Consider the following 20,539-nt stretch of genomic DNA (forward strand, 5'->3'; position numbering starts at 1 on the left):
GCCTTATTATCGGTTATTATATAATGTTTGTAAAACTTAAGTTATTTTACCTTAATTTTAATTAAAAAATATTTTAAAACCTGCTGATTACCTATAGTATAATTAAATTTCAATATAATGCATGGCAACTGTTGGTAGTTTTGAAGTTTATATATTTTCTTGGCAAACTTCAGTTTTTGACATTTTTGACGGGTTTTTGACGGTTTAAACCAGTATTATACCCTTGTCATGTCAAAAACCACTTTTTGACGTCAAAAACCCAACCCTGGTTTATAATAATTCAATGTTTATTACAAAAATAATAATGAATTGCACAGGCCGCAATTTTGCAATGAAGTGTGGGGATTGGCAGACAATTTTTAAATCACAATTTGTATACTTAACCCGCCTGTGGAAACCATTAATTTTGCTCTTTATTGTCACATGTATATAGTTTTTAAAAAGGTTATGAATGAAAGAAAAGAGTAATGTCTATGATAAATAAAAATAATAATTTTGACTATAAAAAGTTTAAAACGCTTTCATAATTTCTTTACAATAATTTTGTAATTTGTAAATGCACAAATAAAGTCTAAATTTTTTTTATTCATTCATTATTAAAAATTTTTTTATTCATTCATTATAAAAAGTTTTTTTTATTCATTCTTTATAAAAATAATAGACATTGAAATTATTTTTTTAGGCATACATATTTATAGATTGTTTTTTTTACAGATATCTAATTTATTTTACTGATTTAAAGATTTTTCTTATGTTTTCAGCATTTTTGATAATATTCATTTATAAAGTTGAGGGAAAGAGTCTTTTATACACCTTTTAATCTGTTAGAAGTTGTTTAAAATGCTCCTAAAATTATTAAGTTACTAATGTATTTAAAACACATTAATTTCATTATGAGAAATAATTTTTAGATATTGTTAAAAGCTTTATCATCTCTTACAGTGCAAACTTATTTTTCATATAAATTAACAACATTGTTTAATCTAAAATAGTAGAGTAAAGCATTCCTGAAATAGCTATTTGTCAGTCAGATGAGTCACAGAGGTTAAGGGTTCACAGTTTCAAGACCTATATCATTATGATGAAAATGTGATCAGAATTAAGCACCAATAACTTAACTTCCCAGGCAAGCTGCTAACCATTGATCTGAAGTTGGATGAACTTCAGGCTGCCACTGGGGAATGCTAAGCTGTGTTGAGTAGAAATTTTCAAGTTAATAAAGAAAAAGAAAAAAAATTGTGCTAAATACAAAATAGCAACAGTTAATAGTTTGTTATAAAGCATACTCTTTCTTTTCTTATTTGAATTATTAAGACTTTTGTGAAAATTCAGCCCTTGATGTATATGCAGCCTTATATAGGACAACTAAGACTTTGACGATTTGTCTCAGTTTTTTTTTTCCTTTTGCGTTACATTGAAAATCAAATTAGTATTCGAAAATTTTAGTTTTATAGCTTTTGTCTAATTTTTTTGCAGCTAATTTCTGAAATATTTCTGTTTACAACTTTCTGTGATGCTGTCTTTAATTATTTCTCATTTTTTCCCCCTTCTTTAGCTTGCTGGACCACAATTAGATCACTTTATGACTATGATTTTAATTTTTATGGGTAGTCCAGAACGAGTTAAAAATCCTCATTTACGGGCTCATTTAGCTGAGATGCTGGAATCTTTGATGCCTTCTAATGAAAATGAACCTAGTACTCTGTTATCAAGGTAGTACTTTTTTAAACTGATAGAGAAAATGTTTATATTTACCATTTTATTTTTACAGGGATACAGAACTTTTATGCGTGTTGTTTAAAGGGTAAATGACCCACGTAATCAGTTGTGTAGCGATACCCTGCAAGGGCAGCGCACGAATCAGAAATAATACACTATATGTATGGGAGTGCACAACCTGCTACCCGCTAGCTGTTGATGTGTGGCCTATGGTAGTACTTGAACATAATAAAAAAATTATTATTGTAATTTTTTTTTTGAAAAAAAAAAAGCAAAAAATTTGAAATTTTTAATTACACATTTAAGTTTTTGCCACACCAAATCTAAATCAATGTAGTTTTTCGATAATTTTTTTGGAGTTTATCACTACGAATTTCCAAAGTTTTAAAAATCCCAATATTTTTCATTTGACAAAATTATGATGCCTGTATTTCAAGTTTTAGCAATTACTTATGAAGCTCTTTACTTGAGTCTTATTTCATAATTTACTCAAGTGACCTTTCGATGGTGTTTTAGGAGGTTATTGTCAGATTTTCACGAGGTTCTTAAAATTCTGATCTTTTTAATATGATATTATAGCAACTCGTGAATTTCGAATCCTGTAATTAGTAATCACATTTGACATGCTTTATTTGTCGATTTTATTGTAAATCCAAGCTATTTGTTTATTGCATTTTTGCACTATGTATTTCGACATAGTTTGGAAAATCGCGATATTTTTAATACGCATTAATATGGATAATAATTTTTTTTATTTTTTCCTTTTTTGTATTAAATTTTGTGAACTTTTAAGTATATTTTTCATAGTACTTGTCAAGTAATTTTTCTTTGTGAATTAATGTAGATTTTGCATAGATTTTATTTCAACAGAGTTTAAATTAATATATTATAATCTTAACATAAACATTAAAATATTATAATTAAAATATTAACATTTTAAATAACTTTCAAACCTAATGGATTTTTCTTAATGAATAGTTTTATAAATCGGAATCGCCTGAGTTTTATTTTCTGATTAGAAAATTGGGGTGGAATTTACATTTATTAAGTTAAATTTCAGAATTAAATCTTCGACAATTTAGGGTCTTCTTATGAACAGGAAATAAAATTTTTCACAGGCAATCCATTGCTTATACAAAACATATGTGAAGTTCTGATAAAAGTTATAGGAAACACTTTTAGTATTATTGCTACTAAATTACAGTATGTTATAGAAGAAAATATTGATTCCCAAATTTTTTTGGGAGCCAATTTCGGTCATTTTAACTTGAGAGAAAGAAATATTTGAAGTAGAAATTTCCATTAGTGAATCTTGTTATTTTTACCGTGCTCCAGTAACAAGTGTTAATGTTGAACAAAGTTCCTGATATTAAAATGTGCTTTCAGGCAATATCTGTTCTTGCAGTTTTAAAAAGTTTGATAATACAATGCAATTCTGATAATCTTGGAAATTGTCTCTAAAAAGTAATAACTTGTTTATCTTTTTGAGGTTATCATTTTATTTATAAATTTATTTTATTTTTCATAAAATACTAGTTACATTTTATAACTTCAAAAAAACTAATATATAAACATTTTTCGGAAAGTTTAAAGGACATTTAAGGTTATTTTTGCTGGTATTTAAAGTCTTTCCTTGTATTTTTTTAAAGAAATTTCAGGTCATCAACATCTTAGACCCGGTTATTATCATGTTCTTTTTGACATGCATGTTATAAATACAAATTGAAAAATAAAATACAAAACATTTAACTTCTGCTCATAATATATTATGACTAACCTTGGAAATATTACAGATTTTTTAATAAAGTTACATACACCAAATATTCCCCTATTTGTAAAATCATCAATGTAAATATATATATATATATATACATATATGTACATGCATATATATATATGTGTGTGTTTATTCAATATAAAGAAAAAATTGTGTAATTGAAGAATCTCTAATAATGCCTAATTAAAGAAAAATTGTATTATGTTAAAATAAAAGCATAACTTGTGTTCTCAATTGCTTTACTTTATTCACTTTCAGTGGTATTTATCGTGAAAAGTTGTTCACTTCTCATCATTTTGTGTCTGAAATGATTCCTACATTATTGAAAGTTTTTGTAAGCATTGAGAGTCATAGTGTTGCCTTTGAACAAAAGTTTCAGTATAGACGGCCTATGTATATAGCTCTTGATTATTTGTGGAATTTTGATGTCCATAAGATGAAAATGAAGGTAAGAGTTTATTTACTTTTTCTTATTTAGTTACAAATCTAAATTATAGTTTATTATTTCATTTTTTAAAATTATTCTTATTTTTCCATTAATTTCAACAAAAGCTTCTGCAAAAAAACTTTTTTGTTACATCGATAACTTTTAATTTTTCAAACAAGTTTTGTAAAAGAAAAAGAATAAATTCTAACAACTAAATTTAATCTTAGGCTTTTTTAGCTACCTTTTTATTTATTTAAAGAAAAAAAAATTTAATAGTTGATTTTATTCTGCTTGTAATCAAAGCTCTTTGGTCATTGTCAGTTAAAAAAGCTGATGTGCTCAATAATTGTTTAAGGCAAACAGGTTTTTCTGGGAACTTTCTTTTCTAAATTTTTTAATGCCTGAATTCAAGTTTGTGTTGCATACATTTTGACAATTCCTGGTCAGAGATTTTCTACAAAACATAAAAGATAGTGCAAAATTAAAAGGAATAGTTAAAAAGATGTGATGCATCGCATTTTTTCAAAAGTATTGTACCGAACAGTTTTAGATTTCCTATTTAGTTGATGAACATTTTAACCTTTCCCTTATGGCCGGTACAACATGTGATGGTAGAACATGTTACAAACTACAATATAATGCAGATCGACAGAAATAATTGTAATATTTTGACTGAGTTATAATTTATGTAAAAATCAAAAACTATTCTCGCACTTTCCTTTTTTTATGATAAAAGTCACTGTATTTGTAATAATTTTTTATCATATTAGTTAGTCTAAATTTTATAACAAGGTTTTATTCTATTAATCAGGCATAGGATTCTTCTTATTTTTGTCAGATTTTACAATTTTCTAAACTTTGTACTGATCTGTTTAAACAAAAAACTGTCCTTAAAAAATTTAACTTTTGTTGATATGTTCAAGAATATGCAATCTACTTAGCCTTTTCCTCCCTTAATTTTCCAACATAAAAATGTAAAAATAGTTCTGTTAAAATAAAATTATTTCATCCAAGTTTTTGGAATGGTGCTCCATGGTCTAAAAAATGCAAAAAATAAACGTTAGCTTTCAGATCTAGGTTTTAAAAAAATTTGCTGACTTAATGATGAGTAAATTGTTGATAAAATGTATGTTATCCTATGTAAATCTTAAAAATTGCAATGAAGTTACCCGAGAGAAATATATCTGTTTTGACAAGATATAGATTTGAGTTTTTGTCATCAACCATATAAAATGGGTTGTTCTCCCACAAGAAACAAGTCTTTTTAAAAAATGGTTAAATTTATTCTATCTAAATTATTAATTTAGTCTACCTAAGTAGTTTTTTTTTAAATGAATAAAAACAATTTGTTTCTTTTACCTAGGTATAAATATTTAAAATTAATTTCACTAATTTACATTTCTTTTAAAAATTAATTTATTCTAACTCTATCATTCTTATTTCTAAACCTGTTTTTAAATGTTTCCGCCATGATTTTTTTGTTTTTAATAAGAGGTGAAAAAGATAAAAGAGAAAAATAATTTTTAACACTAGAAAGACTGAAACTTAGTGTATACCTATATTGCCCAAAAGCAGTCAAAATGACTGGATTGTGAAAGAATAAATAATGCGTAAAGAAATTTTTTTTAAATTAATTATATAAATTTTTTATATTATTTACAGTTATATAGCAAATTATTAGTAAATATTAGCAATAAAAAAATTATATGTTGTACAAAAAGTCATAAAATCCTAAGAAATTGTGTCATTATATACATCATTGTTTTTTTAATTGAAATTAAAAAACAGTCAAAATGACTTCTTTGGGCAATCTAGTGTTAAAGAAAAAGGTAATCATGTAGATTTAAATTCTTATAATATTCTTAATTTACTGGATTGAAAACTTAGATAAAATATACTTAAATAACTTATAATAGTAATTTAGTTTTTTTAATTTGCTGTTATAAACTTTGGTGTTTCTTTCTGGAAATTTTTTTTTGTTTTAGATAGATGTCTATTTGTTTTATTTCACATTTTTTATGCTTAGTTAAATTTAAAAAATTAAATGAAAATACATTTTAGCTCTGAAATGAATTAGTTTCTATTCAAGATTAATTTTTTTTAAAGCTAAAGTTATTTAGGCCTTTTATTTTACCTTTTTTTATTTCTTGTATATGAAGTTTACATGCTTTTTACTTTGCTTTGTGATAAATACATTACGATTTTTTGAAGCTTTAGTAACCCAAACGCTATGTTTGGACTAACACCTAAGATGTATAACTCATTGCTATTATACCATCTATCCAAGACTTACATAATTTCCAGCAATAAGTTTCTTCTTGCATTTTTCACTGAAAAAGAAACAAAACTTTATGATCTTTATTTTAAAATTACTAACAAATCGTAGACAATGATTTTCTTTGATTTTTGAACTTGCATTGTTACTTTTTTAGGAGCTGGCTGACACAGCTGAGAAAAATATGGAATCTCCCCATCCTCCATTATTTTTACATTTTATAAATCTTTTGATAAATGATGCCATTTTTCTACTGGATGAAGCTTTAACAGTATGATTTTTTTCTTTTTAATTGAAACTATCTTCGATTTTTATTTATTAAAAAAATAATTTTTATTTTTTTCCTAGTATATGAGCAAATTACGTGAAATCCAACAAGCAAGAGATAGTGGGTCCTGGCAGTCTATGTCTTCAGACCAACAACAGCGAGAAGAAGGGGATTTCCAACATATGGGTCTACTTGCAAAGTTCCACAATGTTATGAGTAATGAAACAATTAATACACTTCAGTGGCTCTCCCAAGAAATTAAATCCATATTTTGCCATCCAACTATCGTTGACCGAATTACAGCTATGCTTAATTACTTTTTACTTCATTTAGTAAGTCTTATTTTTTTCGTTCATTATATAGTATTAGTAATTCTAATATTACACTAATAGTTAACATTACACTAACAAGTGTTATACACTGTCATTTTGTTTTCTTGGTTAGAAAAGACATACTTTATTAAAATAAAAGATGGTATCTTATTGAAGAAAAAATGTGAATAGTTTAGAATTAAGGCTCATAATCAGATTTTAGAGCTTATATATCATAGCATGTCTTTTTATTTGAAGCATTATTTTTTATTACTGGTTTTTCTTTTAAAGAAATATTATTGTTCTCTATTTTGAAAATATATTTATTAAATAATATGGAATTATGGTGTCCTCCTTTACTTGAAAAAAGTTGTATCTAATTCAACATTTGGTATAATTTTATCGTTAAAAATTTTTCAATTACTTTTTTTTGTCCGTGTGAAAATATAATTGGACGTTCCTTGGTCAAAGTTATTAATTTCAATGAAAGTTATAAGAAGGATAAATTTCCGTAACATTTTAGATTTATATAAAAAATATTTTATTGAGTTGAGTGGAATTTGTTACACGATTAGAATAAGAAGAAATATACTTAATAAATGTTAAAAAATATATGGGGTGTGGAAAAAAAAACAACATACGAGCAATTTTTAATATAACTTGATTAAAAATAAATAAATTAACAAAATATAACAGCACAATAAATTTTAATAGCATACAAATGAAAAAGATATTAGTTAACTTTTATTCTTATGTAATAACTTTCGATAGTTTTTTTTTTTCCTTTACTGCACCAAAAAAAAAAAAATAATAATTAATAATAAATAAAATTTATCATATATAGGTAATAATTCTAATCAACTAAAAATAATTTTCTTATAATAAATATTTTATCGAATTCATGAGTTTACTTTCTTCTGAGCCACGTTTTTCTAGGTTAGAAATGTCTTAGTTAAATTCTCTGCCATTATTTAAAGCTGGGTCTCAGGAGGCTGCATATTTTGAAATTGCTTTATAATACACAAATAGTTAATAATGTATAAATTTATTAATGCATGGGAATAAAAAAAACTAAACTGTGTATAAGCTTTTTAAATTTACATTTTTGTCAATTACCAGTTAAAAATCTTTTGTAGTTGGGTGCGCTTTTGTTTATGCATGGAAAGAGTTCAAATTTTTTTATATTTGGTGTGCACTACAGCTTTATGCTACCATCAGAAAAAATACACAAATTTATTATTTTTTTTGTCAGTTTTCTTGCAGTAGTAAGTTTTAACTCGAGCAATCTTTCTAATTTATTTTCACCATTAAAAATTATCAATAAATAGAGGATTTATTTTAGAAATAAGATATATAATATATATTGTAGAGGAATGCATTTTTTTTATAGGTTGGACCTCAGAAAAAGAATTTCAAAGTAAAGGATCTGAAAGAATATGAATTTAAGCCCCAGGAGCTTGTTCGTGATATTTGTCGTATTTACCAAAATTTAGGTGCTTCAGATGATGCATATGCTGAGCGCTTTTGTTGTGCAGTTTCGAGGGATGGAAGATCATACACTCAAGATTTATTTCCTCTTGCTCAAGTAGTGCTCAATAAAATTGGGCAGGGCGGTATTGGTGCTCAATTAGAACATGTTGCCAATAAGGTTCATGTGAGTACTCTTCTTTTTTATTTTTACATTTGGGCATCTGTTGTTACTATGTTCTCACATGTTATTATAATTTATTTTTTACATATTTACAATCCAGTATAGTAATTAATACTGCATAATGTAATCCAGTGACTGAAAATGATTATTAACAATAATTCCATGTCATTTTGTTACAATTGATGTTCAGAAATACTATACTAATGTGTTAAATTTTGGCAAATAAAAAAAAAGAATTTTCTTCTTTTAAATTTGTAATTTATGTTATTTTGAATTTAAAATTCCATTTTGGGTAGAGATGCAACTATTATATAATTAAAATTTAAATCACATTAATGTGCTTTTTTACTAATAGAATGATATAATTTTAAATTTCACTTTTCAAAAGGACTTAAGAGAACACTATACTGCCAGATAAATTTTTAATAACAAATTCTGTTTAAGCTGTTCTTTGATATTTTAAAATTAAAGTTCAGAGATAAGTGATTTCAGGTAAACCTAGAGTAAAACATGTAGTTCCAAAAGCTGAATAAATATTTTCAAATTGCTAACAAATTGTTGCTAGATAACTTCATCACTGAGTATTAATGTTTGAATTTCTTTTCTTTTTTTAGCAACTTGCTCTGAAGCAGCAGCAAGATGAGGAATTATTAGCTGAAGCTCCAGATGAGTTTTATGACCCTATTATGAGCACATTAATGAAAGATCCTGTGAAGCTTCCCTCATCTGGTGTAACTGTTGATAGAGCAACCATTGCTCGACATCTGTTAAGGTAATAATTTGTTCTCATTATTTCTTTTGCCAATATCAATAAGCCATTTAAAACAATCCAAAACTGTTATTAATTCTAAAAGTAGCTTGAAAGTCCCAGGATTCTCAATTTTTCTTTTTTAAAAATAATTCGATGTTTTGTTATATTTTTAAAGTAAGTTGACATGCAAACATAATGCCAAAAATTTCCAGTAACAGGGTGGCCAAAGAACAGGAAAATGGGAGAGAAAATGGAAAGGTCAGGAAATTTTATTAAAATACTCAAATAGAAGAGAAGTGAATGAATTTGATTTGAGATACATTGAAGTCCAACACTTTTTTTAAAGAAAAAAATATCTTCTATATCCAATAATAGGGCATAGTTAAAATATTAATAATAAAATTTATGACACCAAGTTATACAGAGATGCCAACTTGCTCCGGACAGCAAATATATATTTTAAAGTGGTAGTTTGTCAATTGTGATTCTTGGTTTAATAAATTCAATTTAGTAGAATTTTATCCACCACATTTCTAAATAATTCGTAGGCTTATATAATTCACCACTGAAGAGTACATGTCATGCTATATCTTTTAAAAAGCAAGCAAAAATAGTCAAATATTTGCAAAATTTACTTTGTAGTTATTTGCCGTTTTTTTAAATTATTTTGGCCTGTCCGGAGCAGTTCGCATCTCTGAGTCATAACATTAGTCTGGACAAGTCAAGACATTAATTTGGAAAAATAATGATCCCCCCCCCCCCAGAGTGTTTGTGGTCAACCTGAATAATTCATTTTGAAAATAGGGTTTTAACTAATTAATGGGTTCTGTTTATTTCATGTCTTACATAATAATAATTTTATTTTTATGTAGTAGTATAATCTTAACCATGCATAATATTATTGTATCAGATTCTAGAATCTAATATTATAACTGCAATATTGTAGTTACCAACGTGTCAAGCCTGCGCTTTCATAGGCCATGGATCGTCGGGGTGCCAAAATAGATTGCGGTGGAATGAATTGTAAAAACGGTAAATAGAGCAATTTGAAAAGCACACTTTTGCATAATACGTACCGAAAATCGATGTGGTAATGAAACAAATCTCCTTTTCGAAAAGGGAAAATTAAGCACTTTTTAAAAGTACACTTTAAGTGCTTTTAAAAAATGAAAATAAGCACCTTTAAAAAACGCTACGCACCATGAGTATCTTCTGGTTAGTTAGGGTCCGAGCCGAACCATGTAGCCAAACATTTTTTTAAAATGTTGAACAAAATAGACTTTCACAAAAAAATTCATTTCTTTTAAGATATTTTACTATTTTGTACTGGATCCACATAATTTAAAAAATGACACTGATAAAAAAAAAAATATTAGGAAGCTTTTATCATTTCTGATTAAAGACATGACTTCTAACTAAATACAATTCTAACAGTTTAGATGATGACATTAGAATAAATTCTAATAGCAATAAATTCTTTAGGAGATAATATATTCTTTACTTTAACAACTTCTTTACTTTAGTCCATTTATCCACAATACTTTTATAATCTGGTAACAGGATAATTTTTTTTACAAACAATCTGCCTTTAATGAGTAAATTCTGGATCCGTTCCAGAAATGTCTACTATCTAGTGATGCTGAACTAATGCATTGCTTATTTTAGCCTTTGTTTGTGAAAACTCTTATATTTTACAGAACATAATAATTTTTTTTTTATAGTGATCAAACAGATCCATTCAATCGAAGTCCTCTCACTATGGATATGTTGATTCCAGATGAAGAGCTGAAATTAAAACTTAGTAAATGGTTTCAAGAAAGGAAAAAATAGTCACAATTGACTCTATTGTATTCAACTGGAATTTTTAAATACTTATCTCCAATGAAATTTTAATTAAATACTCTTACACCCCAAAGCAGTTATTTTGTATTTTATTGTGTTTGTTATACATTTTTAAAAAACTGCTGCTGGAAATGTACAGCAGATTTGTACTATAATCATTTGATATTTATGGGGTATATCTGTAAAAGTGTATGATTTGAATGTAAGAATTTGTATAGTGAAAATGTGCATTTACACTTACACTGGCCCCTCTCAATTTTGCGTGTAAGTATTTATTTTTCTTTAAGCAAATACAATTGATTTATAACACAAGTTTAAAGGCTTTTTTTTTCATACCATATTTTCTTTACATCCATTCCAGATTTGAAGTACAATTGTTTTTGTAAAAGTGTATGTTTTAGAAACTGCATGAAGCATTGAAATTTAAGTTTGAATTTTATAAGTTTTTAATATTCTGTAAACTGTTAAAATAAAATTTGTTTTTCCTAAGTTTTTTTTAAAAAAATGTTTATAATTTTGTTGTGAAAATCTCGGTAATATATAATTTATTAAGTTTACAGTAAGCAATGTTCTGGTGCACAAATGTTGTACATTGTAATTCTTTCAAAATAAAACACCATGTATTGTAAAAAAAGTACTACTGTATCATTGTTGCTCTGTTTCTCTTTTTTTATGTTAATCAAATTCTATGAATTTTTTTTCTACTAACAAAGCAAGGTGCAGGTAAGAACTAGAAATAAAATGTCTTGTTTCAAATCAAACTACCACATTTTTCCTAAAACTCCATGAACTTAAGCCCAAGTCTCTGTAACAAACAGGTGGATGTTGTGTTGGCAAAAATCAAGTTTATGTTCGCTTCACTAACATTTACTCAGATGCTGGAGAAGTTCAACAATGAAGAATGTTTAGTTAGATATGCTCCAAAATTTTTTTTTTTAAAAAAAAAAGTTTTTCTACACATGATCATAATTTCCTGTGAGGCGGTTTCAGCCAACACCTACTAGAAGAAAGAAGGCCTCAGAACGGATCAATTTACTAGTCCGACGTAACGAACATAAACTGCACAGATGGGTGAAAAATATGACAGATGTTACTATGTTCTGGTTACTAAGCTGCAAAGTGGTGGAAAATACGAAATATGTCATTACATTTGGACTACTAAAGCATCAAATTTCTTGTTTATGGTAACTTGGCTGAGACAGCTTACAGAAACTTCTAAGATTGAGACACTTGATGATTTTTTCGGAATTTCTATAATTTTACCCTGATGACATGCCTGCAATTGACATAAGGTATTTGAAAATCGAAATGCAGAAGTTGACAAATAAAAAATGTTAAAACAATTTTGATGCTTGATTTCTATAAATTTTTTGTTGTTGACATTTTTAAAATTTTACTGATTTAACGTTAACATTGGAACCATTAAAACTTTAAATGAACTGAAATTCAAAAAAAGCTTGCTCATTTAGCAATAAACTTGTTTCATTTTCTACATTCTTTTATGGGTTTTAGTCACCAAAAAGTTCTTTATACTAAATCTAACATTTTGAAAATTTTTTTATATTTTTCCTGTGAAATAATGGAGAGCAGTAATTTTAGTACTTAAATTGCATGCCCTGTATTATACAATATATCACAAATTCTATAACCAAATGCTGTAAGTATAAATACTGAAAGCTATTCTTAGAAAGTATGCTAAAGGTATTTATTAATATTAAGAGATATTTTTAAAACAGATTTTATTTTTACATATCTAATAAAAGTTAGGTATTTATGTTTTATTAAAGTTAATAATTTTTTTTTATCAATTATTATTATTTTTAAATCAATGATTTGATAAAGTGGGAAACAACTATTAATCTTTTTTAATATTTAAATTGAAAATAAAGAAAAAATTCATGAACAATGTAAAATGCATATTCAATTACAGCATCTTCCTTAAGATTTACTAATATAATAAATTTAAGGTGAAAAATAAAGAACAAAATTACTAGAAAATACCACGCACTTACAAAAATGTAATCACTTGAAAATTTTTTAATAAAAATAAAGAAACAATTTGAAAACTTTTTAATATTTACTTAGTATTTATTTTATTTTAAAATAGAATATTCAATAAAGGAAAAATAATATTAGTACATTTAACTAAAGAACATAAAGTAAAGAACTAAAATGTATAAAAGTTATTCTTTTAGGAAAATTAAAGGAGAAAAAGTTTTTTTTCTTTATTTTGTACTAAACTCAGAGGCGTGACAGCCCATAGAGGGCCAAGGCCTACTGTGCCCATATCAGTATTCTTGACCTTGGGCTCTAGGGTGCAAGAGCAGATGTTCCGGTTTGGTGGTCAACCGAACGCAGAACCCTCAGTGTTTAGTTCCCAAGCATGCTTGGTACTCATTTATCGACCAACTGAAGGGATGAAAGGCTGAGCCAGCTTTGCCCGGCCCGAGGATCGAACCCAGGACTTGTTGCACAGAAGCGCGAACCGCTACCACTCAGCCACCGGGCATCTTTTTTATTTTTTGTATTACATTAAAATCTGAATTATTCATATAATAGTTATCATAGGTTATTTTTAGTGTCTTCCATTTTGCCCAGAATTTTAGTTTTTTCCAACTTTCTTCCAGTGTTCTAGTAGAAATAGGTTATTCTGGAATTTTTTTTTCTTCAAATGTTTTATGAAAAATTTCATCATAACTTTATAAAATGCAATATGAGAAAATTCTAGTGAAGGAGGAATAGGCTACATTATAAAAGCAAAATTTTTATTTTCAAGGATTAAAAAATGATTACAAAAGTGAACTTTTCAAAAAAATACAAGTACCTGAACATATAAAAATACATTTTTGTCACTAATTTATATACAATACTAATAAAATACTTTATAAAAATAAACATTTCTTTCTGCAGAAAAGTTTAAATAATACATTATAAACATGTCTTTGTAGTTGAACCAGAGATTTTAGTTTTTTTTTTCTCTATTAAATATATAATAGCTTTGGCTATTAAATTTTTTTCCCCTAATCGCTATTAAATAGCCATTAGCTGTAAAAACAATTTTTGTTCAGCTTACTAAATGTTTAATTAAGATTTATACAATAACTTTATAAGAAAATATGTACAGTTTAAAACTTTCAAAATACATTTTTTTCTTTATATATTATAAATACAACCACAATAAAATTCAGCGTAAAAAAAATAAAAATTCTAAGAGAAGATTTTAAAAGCACACTATCAGCAATTCACTTATCTTGATTAGGTTTTAGACCCAAAGAATGCATAAGGGAAGAGATTGCAGTAAGAGGGTCCTCAAATGTTCTTTTCCTATGATTTCCCAAAAGCCATTCTGGATCTATTTGCTTACTTTCACGTGTATGGAAATTTATGGTGCTTTTCCTAGGAATCTTAGTGTTTTGTGAGACACACTTTTGTTTTCTTGCCACATCCTTATAAAGAGTTTCGACTTGATAAGTAAATTCAGAAATACTTTTCAGAACCTAAAGGATAAAAGGGCTGTGTTTTCAAACTAATATTTTCATTCTTAAATATTATGTTAACAATTTAAAGGTCAGAAAAGGATAATATAAATAGCTTGAAAACTGATAGGTACGCTTTTAAAAGTATCTTAAGACAATAAAACAAATATTGACCTTTTTAAATGTGCAGAATTCATAATAAGATAAGAAAAAAAAACCCAAAGAGTCAAAAATTTTCAAGATATTTTACATCTTGGGAAATGCTATTAAAAAAAATTGCTCTATTTTAAAGGAAAAAACTTTTTATATGAAATTTAAATGAAGTTTTATTCTTAACTCTCAGAACAATTTATTACATGTATGAAAACACAAAATTTTAAAAAATTTTTTTTTTTGAAATTTATGATTTTGATGTTACACCTCTTTAAAAATCAACAACGTAGGAAACAAAAATTATGATCTTCTGAATATTTAAAAATTAATTTTATTTAAAATTTCATTATTTTTTTTTAATTTGTGCAATTTTCTGGCATGTGCTAGACATATTGCATTGTCATGGGCTATGTCAATTTTCATTAATTTTTTGATAATTTCCAGGATGAACCATTTTTTTTTGAATAACTGGGTTATCGTCAGTTATTGCAACAAATTTATACATAGGTTTTAAAACCTCAATGTCATAATGGGATATTATAATGTACCACGAATTAAGAATTATTAAAAACACACTGTGTTTTTTAATGTTCTCTTTTTGGAGCATAAGCAGCTTTTCTTTTTTAAATCAATTTTTGAAGGAAAAAAAAAGATATAGGGAATAAAATAATAATGAATAAGCTAGTTAATTAGTTTATATAACATTATTGGAAGAACAATCGCTTTTTTGACTTTAAAACTATCATTAATATTAATTACTTAGATAAATATTACTGAGATAATTACTTATATTACTAATTACTTACATACACTATTAATTACTTAGATAAATATACATGAATATCAATGACCTGCTACAATCAAAACAATTTTGAAGCAGGTACTTTTTGCTGACATTGTGTATTAGACACAAATACTGGCCCCGAGATAGTCTCTCATTTTAAATTACTACTGGATACATGACTACCATTCATTAGATATATAGCTAAAAACAATTTAATGGCTTTCATTTTATACAAAGCATTGGAACTCTGAATTAAGATGCAACTGTAAGAAGATGCTCATAATGCAACGATAACAAGCAAAGCCCTGACAAAAACAATGTTGAATGGTCTAAAGTAAATTAATTCAGAAGTAGCTGTTTTGTGAGTGGATCAGTCGCAATGTAGAATGTGATGTAGCCTGTTTCTTTTTGCACTTTTTTTTTATCCTCACTGTCAAAATTTAACGTTTCTTGTATGATATTTTCAGTTGGATTTCTGTCACTTGGCGATCGTTGTGAGTTATTTTATCCTGATTTCAATCTCTTTATGAATATACAGTCGGACTTCTATTTAACGAACTTCCATTTTACGAATTTCTCTATTTTGCGAATTTTTTCGTGGAACCAAGAACATTTTGGAAATTTCTTCGTTAAATAACTTCTAAATAGCGAAGTGAATTTTCTATTTAACGATTTTTTTTTTAGATCTACTTTCCCCATTTCCCAAAATATTTGAGAAAATTATTAACTAGTTAACGCATTTTATGGGGGAAATGACCTTGAACTGATTTTCGCATCCCCTTAACTTTTAGAGAAAGCAGTAAAATTCCTTTCCCTTTTTGTTTGCATTTCATACAGGAAATGCAATCCCACTAGAAAAGTGGGGAAAGGGTCAAATTCCTTGAATAGGAAATGAGCAGAGAAGATAAAAGGAATGGGTCATCAAACTGTGTGGTCCCTGGTCCCTTATTGACATGTCCTATTATCTCCACCCCCACTGTTCACTTCCTTTCTAGAAAAACTTTCAACTTTCTCGTTGTTCACTCGGTAGAGCTCCTGTTTTAAGATTGCTGATCGGAGTGCTGCTTGTTGCTTTTCTTACGGCTGCAAAATGTCGAAGCGAAAGTGCCTGACTATTAAGGAAAAAAATTACAAGATAAAGGTGCATCAATTGCAATTTTAATTATTTCTAGTATCCATGAATTTAAAACCTATTCTACGTTGTGTAAGTATTTCAAAAGATGATTTTCTATTTAACGAATTTTCCATATAACGAACTTTTTTTTGGGATTTAGCGACTTCGTTAAATAGAGGTCCGACTGTATATGTATAAAAAGAAAGTTTTTACTTTAATTGTTCATTAAACATTTTAAATGCTACAGTTAAATAACAGTATTTTAAATTTAAATCATTTATACTCAGTCCAGCTGTATTAATGTAATCACCACATATTTTCAACCTCGACATGAGATAACCAACCGCAAAATGTAGGTGGTAATACATTGTGGTGGAGGGTATATAGAGGGTGTCCAAGGGAATCTGGCAAAAGTATCTCATGTATGGCAAAATGGTACTAGTCAAAATCAGAGATGTGGCAAATGTGGTGCACCACGAGTGACAGAGGTAAAAGATGGATGCAAAGTAACTGTCCAGACAAATAAACCAACGATGTCTCTTTAATGACGGTCCAGTGAACGTCGCATGAGCCTCCTCAGTAGACAATTTCTTAATGAAATGCTGGTTGCTGCTGTGAACTCTGGAATTTGCATGCTTGTTGAATCACAAATTATGCTCCATCCGGCAGATGGACGTTGGTGTACATAACATGAATCCTCCGAAAGCAAACACCCTGCAACAAGTGCAAGATGGGTACAAGCTGAAGGAAGGAAAATTATGGTTTGAGCTATGTTTTTGGGTTCATTCATCATTATGGAAGCAAAGATGGATCAACACGTGTACACATCTGTCCTTGCGGACCTTGCTCACCCCCTACATGCAAATTGACCATTCCTTCAATAAGCCAACTGATCAAATGGTGTTACAAACCAAGAATGGTACAAAAAAAGTATGAAATATCAAAAGAAAACAAACCCTTTGAAGGGTTATACCTTAACAGTAATATGCATTTAAAAAGAAGTAAATCAATAACAAACTTACCTGAGCTCTGTTTTGATCTTGACAAAAAATATATAGGAGACAGCAACATTTATTGAAAATATTAGAATCTTTTGCCCAAATCTTCATTAAAGAGACAGTTGTCTCTAGCATAGCTTCTTCCTCCCACACTGAATTTACAGTTTTATCATACTATCAAAAGAAAAAAAAAGGAAGCTAAATTAGGAGTGTGGAATTTACTAAGCTTTATACAACAAAGAACATAATTGCTTCATAATATATTTTCAGACTTTACCAACAAGAATTCACAATCTCCATTTAAGCTGATAAAATCAATGTTTATCTTTCATTTTTGCTTTATCCATAACATATAGACAAAGACATACAGGTACAGCAAAACCTCAGAACCACGATCAATTGCGGGACTGTGCGTATGTGATCGGTGCTAAGAGGTGGACGCCATTTGGAATTATAATTGAATTGGTAGTTCATGAAAATATAAAAACAAGACAAAAAAAAGTTTTATAAAAATTCATAATTGCAAATAAGATGACTTAAATGAACAATTAATTCACCTATAATTTATAACCTTACAAAAATTAGTATTAAAAAAAATATATCTACTATTTCTAGATGCTCTTTTTCTTTTTAAAAGATTTTTCCCCCCCCAGACTACTTGTCGATTGTTTTATGATACAGTTCTTCATCGGATCTGCCGCTTTTCCATTTAGTTTACGATAGACGATGGTATAACTTAATCTATATTTTCTCAGCCATCCATTTGAAACTTTAAAATTCCCATTTTTTTAGCAATTTGCAGAGCAATTACCTGTAAAATTAGTCCAGAAACTGGAATTTTTTTTTTTGCATGCCAATCAGTTAACTTTTAAAGCAATTTCATCAAAATTTTCAATACCTGATTTATGTTTTTCACTACAGAGCGAGAATCTCGCATGTTTTTTCCTTTCTCGCAATAAAAAATGATAAACGCGAGAAGTTCGCGAACTCTATTAATCCATTTCAAAATGTGTGAATTTTTGAAAAAATTTCATCTCTTGCCATTTTGAATAAAATCCGTTTCACTTTTCTTCCTTGGTCTTTCATTTTTTTGAACTTCGGTCCTTGTTATCTAGCTTCCCTATTTACCAGTATTGTTCAGAACCGGTGCGAACCCCCCCCCCCCTCCCCGAAACCCTTTCAGAACACATTTCTCTGCACCACGTGTTCACCGTAGGTAAGGTTTCTTCATGTAAGACGTTTACCTTTTTTGTGCATGAATGTAAGATGGACAAATACCTTGTTAAGGTGACATCTTCTACTCCGTAGCAGACAAATGAAAATGAAACAAATGTCGGTAGAAACGGCCAAAACGAAACAAATACGGATTTTTTTCAGCCAAATAAATATAATAGCTGATGAAAAAGTAGATATAGAACATTTTCCGTATGATGATGCAGCAAAAATATTCAATTAGAAGATGTTAAAAATGTATTATAATTAAAGAAATAATTTTTTTCCAAGTCTATTCGTGTTTTTTTAATTTTTAGAAACATAACTTCTTAAAATCTCACCCTGTTTTTGAGAAAGGGTGAGAAATTCTCTCCCATTTTTTTTTCTGTAATTAAAACATTGGTTTTCTTGCATTCAATCAATAAAATACTGATGCATATCATGAAAGATCTCCTTAATTAACGTTTTTCTACAGTCATATAGTGCATAAAATTTTCACACACTTTTTCTTTATTTTACTATCTTAAAAACTTTTACTTTTGTACTTCAATATAAGAAATTTTTTATTGCGATTATCACTCACACGAAAGATTATTCTTTTACTAAATCTTCTATTATTCAGACATCCATTTTACCAGTGTCTAGATGTGCTTCATCACGCTATAATGAATATACGTAGTTCATTTAATTCTTTGAATTTCGTAGTTTAACACTTAAAAACCTTGTTTATTAAAGACAAATCAATTTGTAAACTAAGAAAAAAATACAATCTTTTTAAAAAAATGAAATAAGAGTTAACCAGAAGGAAATAAAGCAAATATTAGACCAATTTTTATTGTCATTAATTAGTAGAGTTAAGACCAGTAGGGTGACGATTGTTGCCAAATGTTCTACAAATGTCGCTAAAATCACACGCATGGGTAACAAATTTGTCGCCCTGAAACTTGATTGTTTGGAAAGAACAAAATAGTAATCAAATCCATTATCTGCATTTAAAATAAAATTTGTTTTACTAATTTTATTGTTCTATGAGTGGCATGGAAATCAAATGCACAGTATTCAAATGGAATAACTGAAAGTGTCTGGTACAAAAAAATTTAAATTTACATGTTGAAATTTCAACATTACATGTTGTGCTGGGCTTTGCATTCATGTACTAAGAATATAATTGTTCATCAATGAAATAATATTTTTTGCTCTTTTAGAACTGACTTTATTTAAAATTTTATAATTTTTAGATAATTAATTTTCAACATATTTTGTTAGTTCTTATTTTCTTCATTTATTTATTTATCTGGTCTCAGCATTTTAATCTCTATGTTGAATCTATTTAAGAATATTATTTTACCTTCTTTCACTTAATCATTATGGATAATGAACCTAATTAGTTTTTGGGTGTTACAGATTGTAATAAATAATTTTTGATGTGTACCATAAAATGTGTTATCTAATTGAGAAGTTTGATTTTTTCTCAAGCTTGTCAACAATATTAAGTTTTGGGATCACTAATGAATACCTAGGTTGTCCTATTGTATTACTAAATTTTCATTGCTGGTGTAAATCCTATCGATTATTATATCCTTTGTATAATAAATCTTAGATTCTCGAATTATCTATATTTAGAATATTAAATTATATAACATTTTAAGAAGTTAAGAGTAGTTTTAACAGATTACACCTTATTTCTAAAGCCACAAAAATGTTGAATGGCAGAAAGTACGTAAAAAACTAAATGAAATTTCCATACACAGGAAAACAGTAGCACGTAAAACAATTAGAAA

The 20,539-nt window shown here is 27.7% G+C and overlaps 2 protein-coding genes across 2 annotated transcripts in view; one reads left to right on the forward strand and one right to left on the reverse strand.

Annotated features, from left to right (window-relative positions):
* Positions 1-11,655, forward strand: part of LOC107441297 (ubiquitin conjugation factor E4 A) — a gene marked incomplete in the record, with an annotated part of 39,067 nt that extends 27,412 nt beyond the window's left edge. Inside the window, 7 exon segments of the mRNA XM_071177551.1 lie at positions 1,556-1,713; positions 3,755-3,944; positions 6,356-6,469; positions 6,547-6,798; positions 8,168-8,431; positions 9,043-9,200; positions 10,901-11,655. Of these exon segments, the coding sequence (XP_071033652.1) occupies positions 1,556-1,713; positions 3,755-3,944; positions 6,356-6,469; positions 6,547-6,798; positions 8,168-8,431; positions 9,043-9,200; positions 10,901-11,009 (1,245 nt within the window).
* Positions 11,656-13,765: 2,110 nt separating this feature from the next.
* The window catches only part of LOC107441296 (abnormal spindle-like microcephaly-associated protein homolog), a 53,834-nt gene continuing 47,060 nt past the window's right edge, over positions 13,766-20,539 (reverse strand). The window contains exons 22-23 of the mRNA XM_043051918.2: positions 17,571-17,720; positions 13,766-14,518 (exon numbers count right to left, since the gene is read on the reverse strand). Of these exons, the coding sequence (XP_042907852.1) occupies positions 14,264-14,518; positions 17,571-17,720 (405 nt within the window). The 3' untranslated portion in view covers positions 13,766-14,263. The remainder of the gene's footprint in view (positions 14,519-17,570; positions 17,721-20,539) is intronic.

This window comes from Parasteatoda tepidariorum, chromosome 2, assembly GCF_043381705.1.
Source record: "Parasteatoda tepidariorum isolate YZ-2023 chromosome 2, CAS_Ptep_4.0, whole genome shotgun sequence".
Taxonomy (NCBI): Eukaryota; Metazoa; Arthropoda; class Arachnida; order Araneae; family Theridiidae; genus Parasteatoda; species Parasteatoda tepidariorum.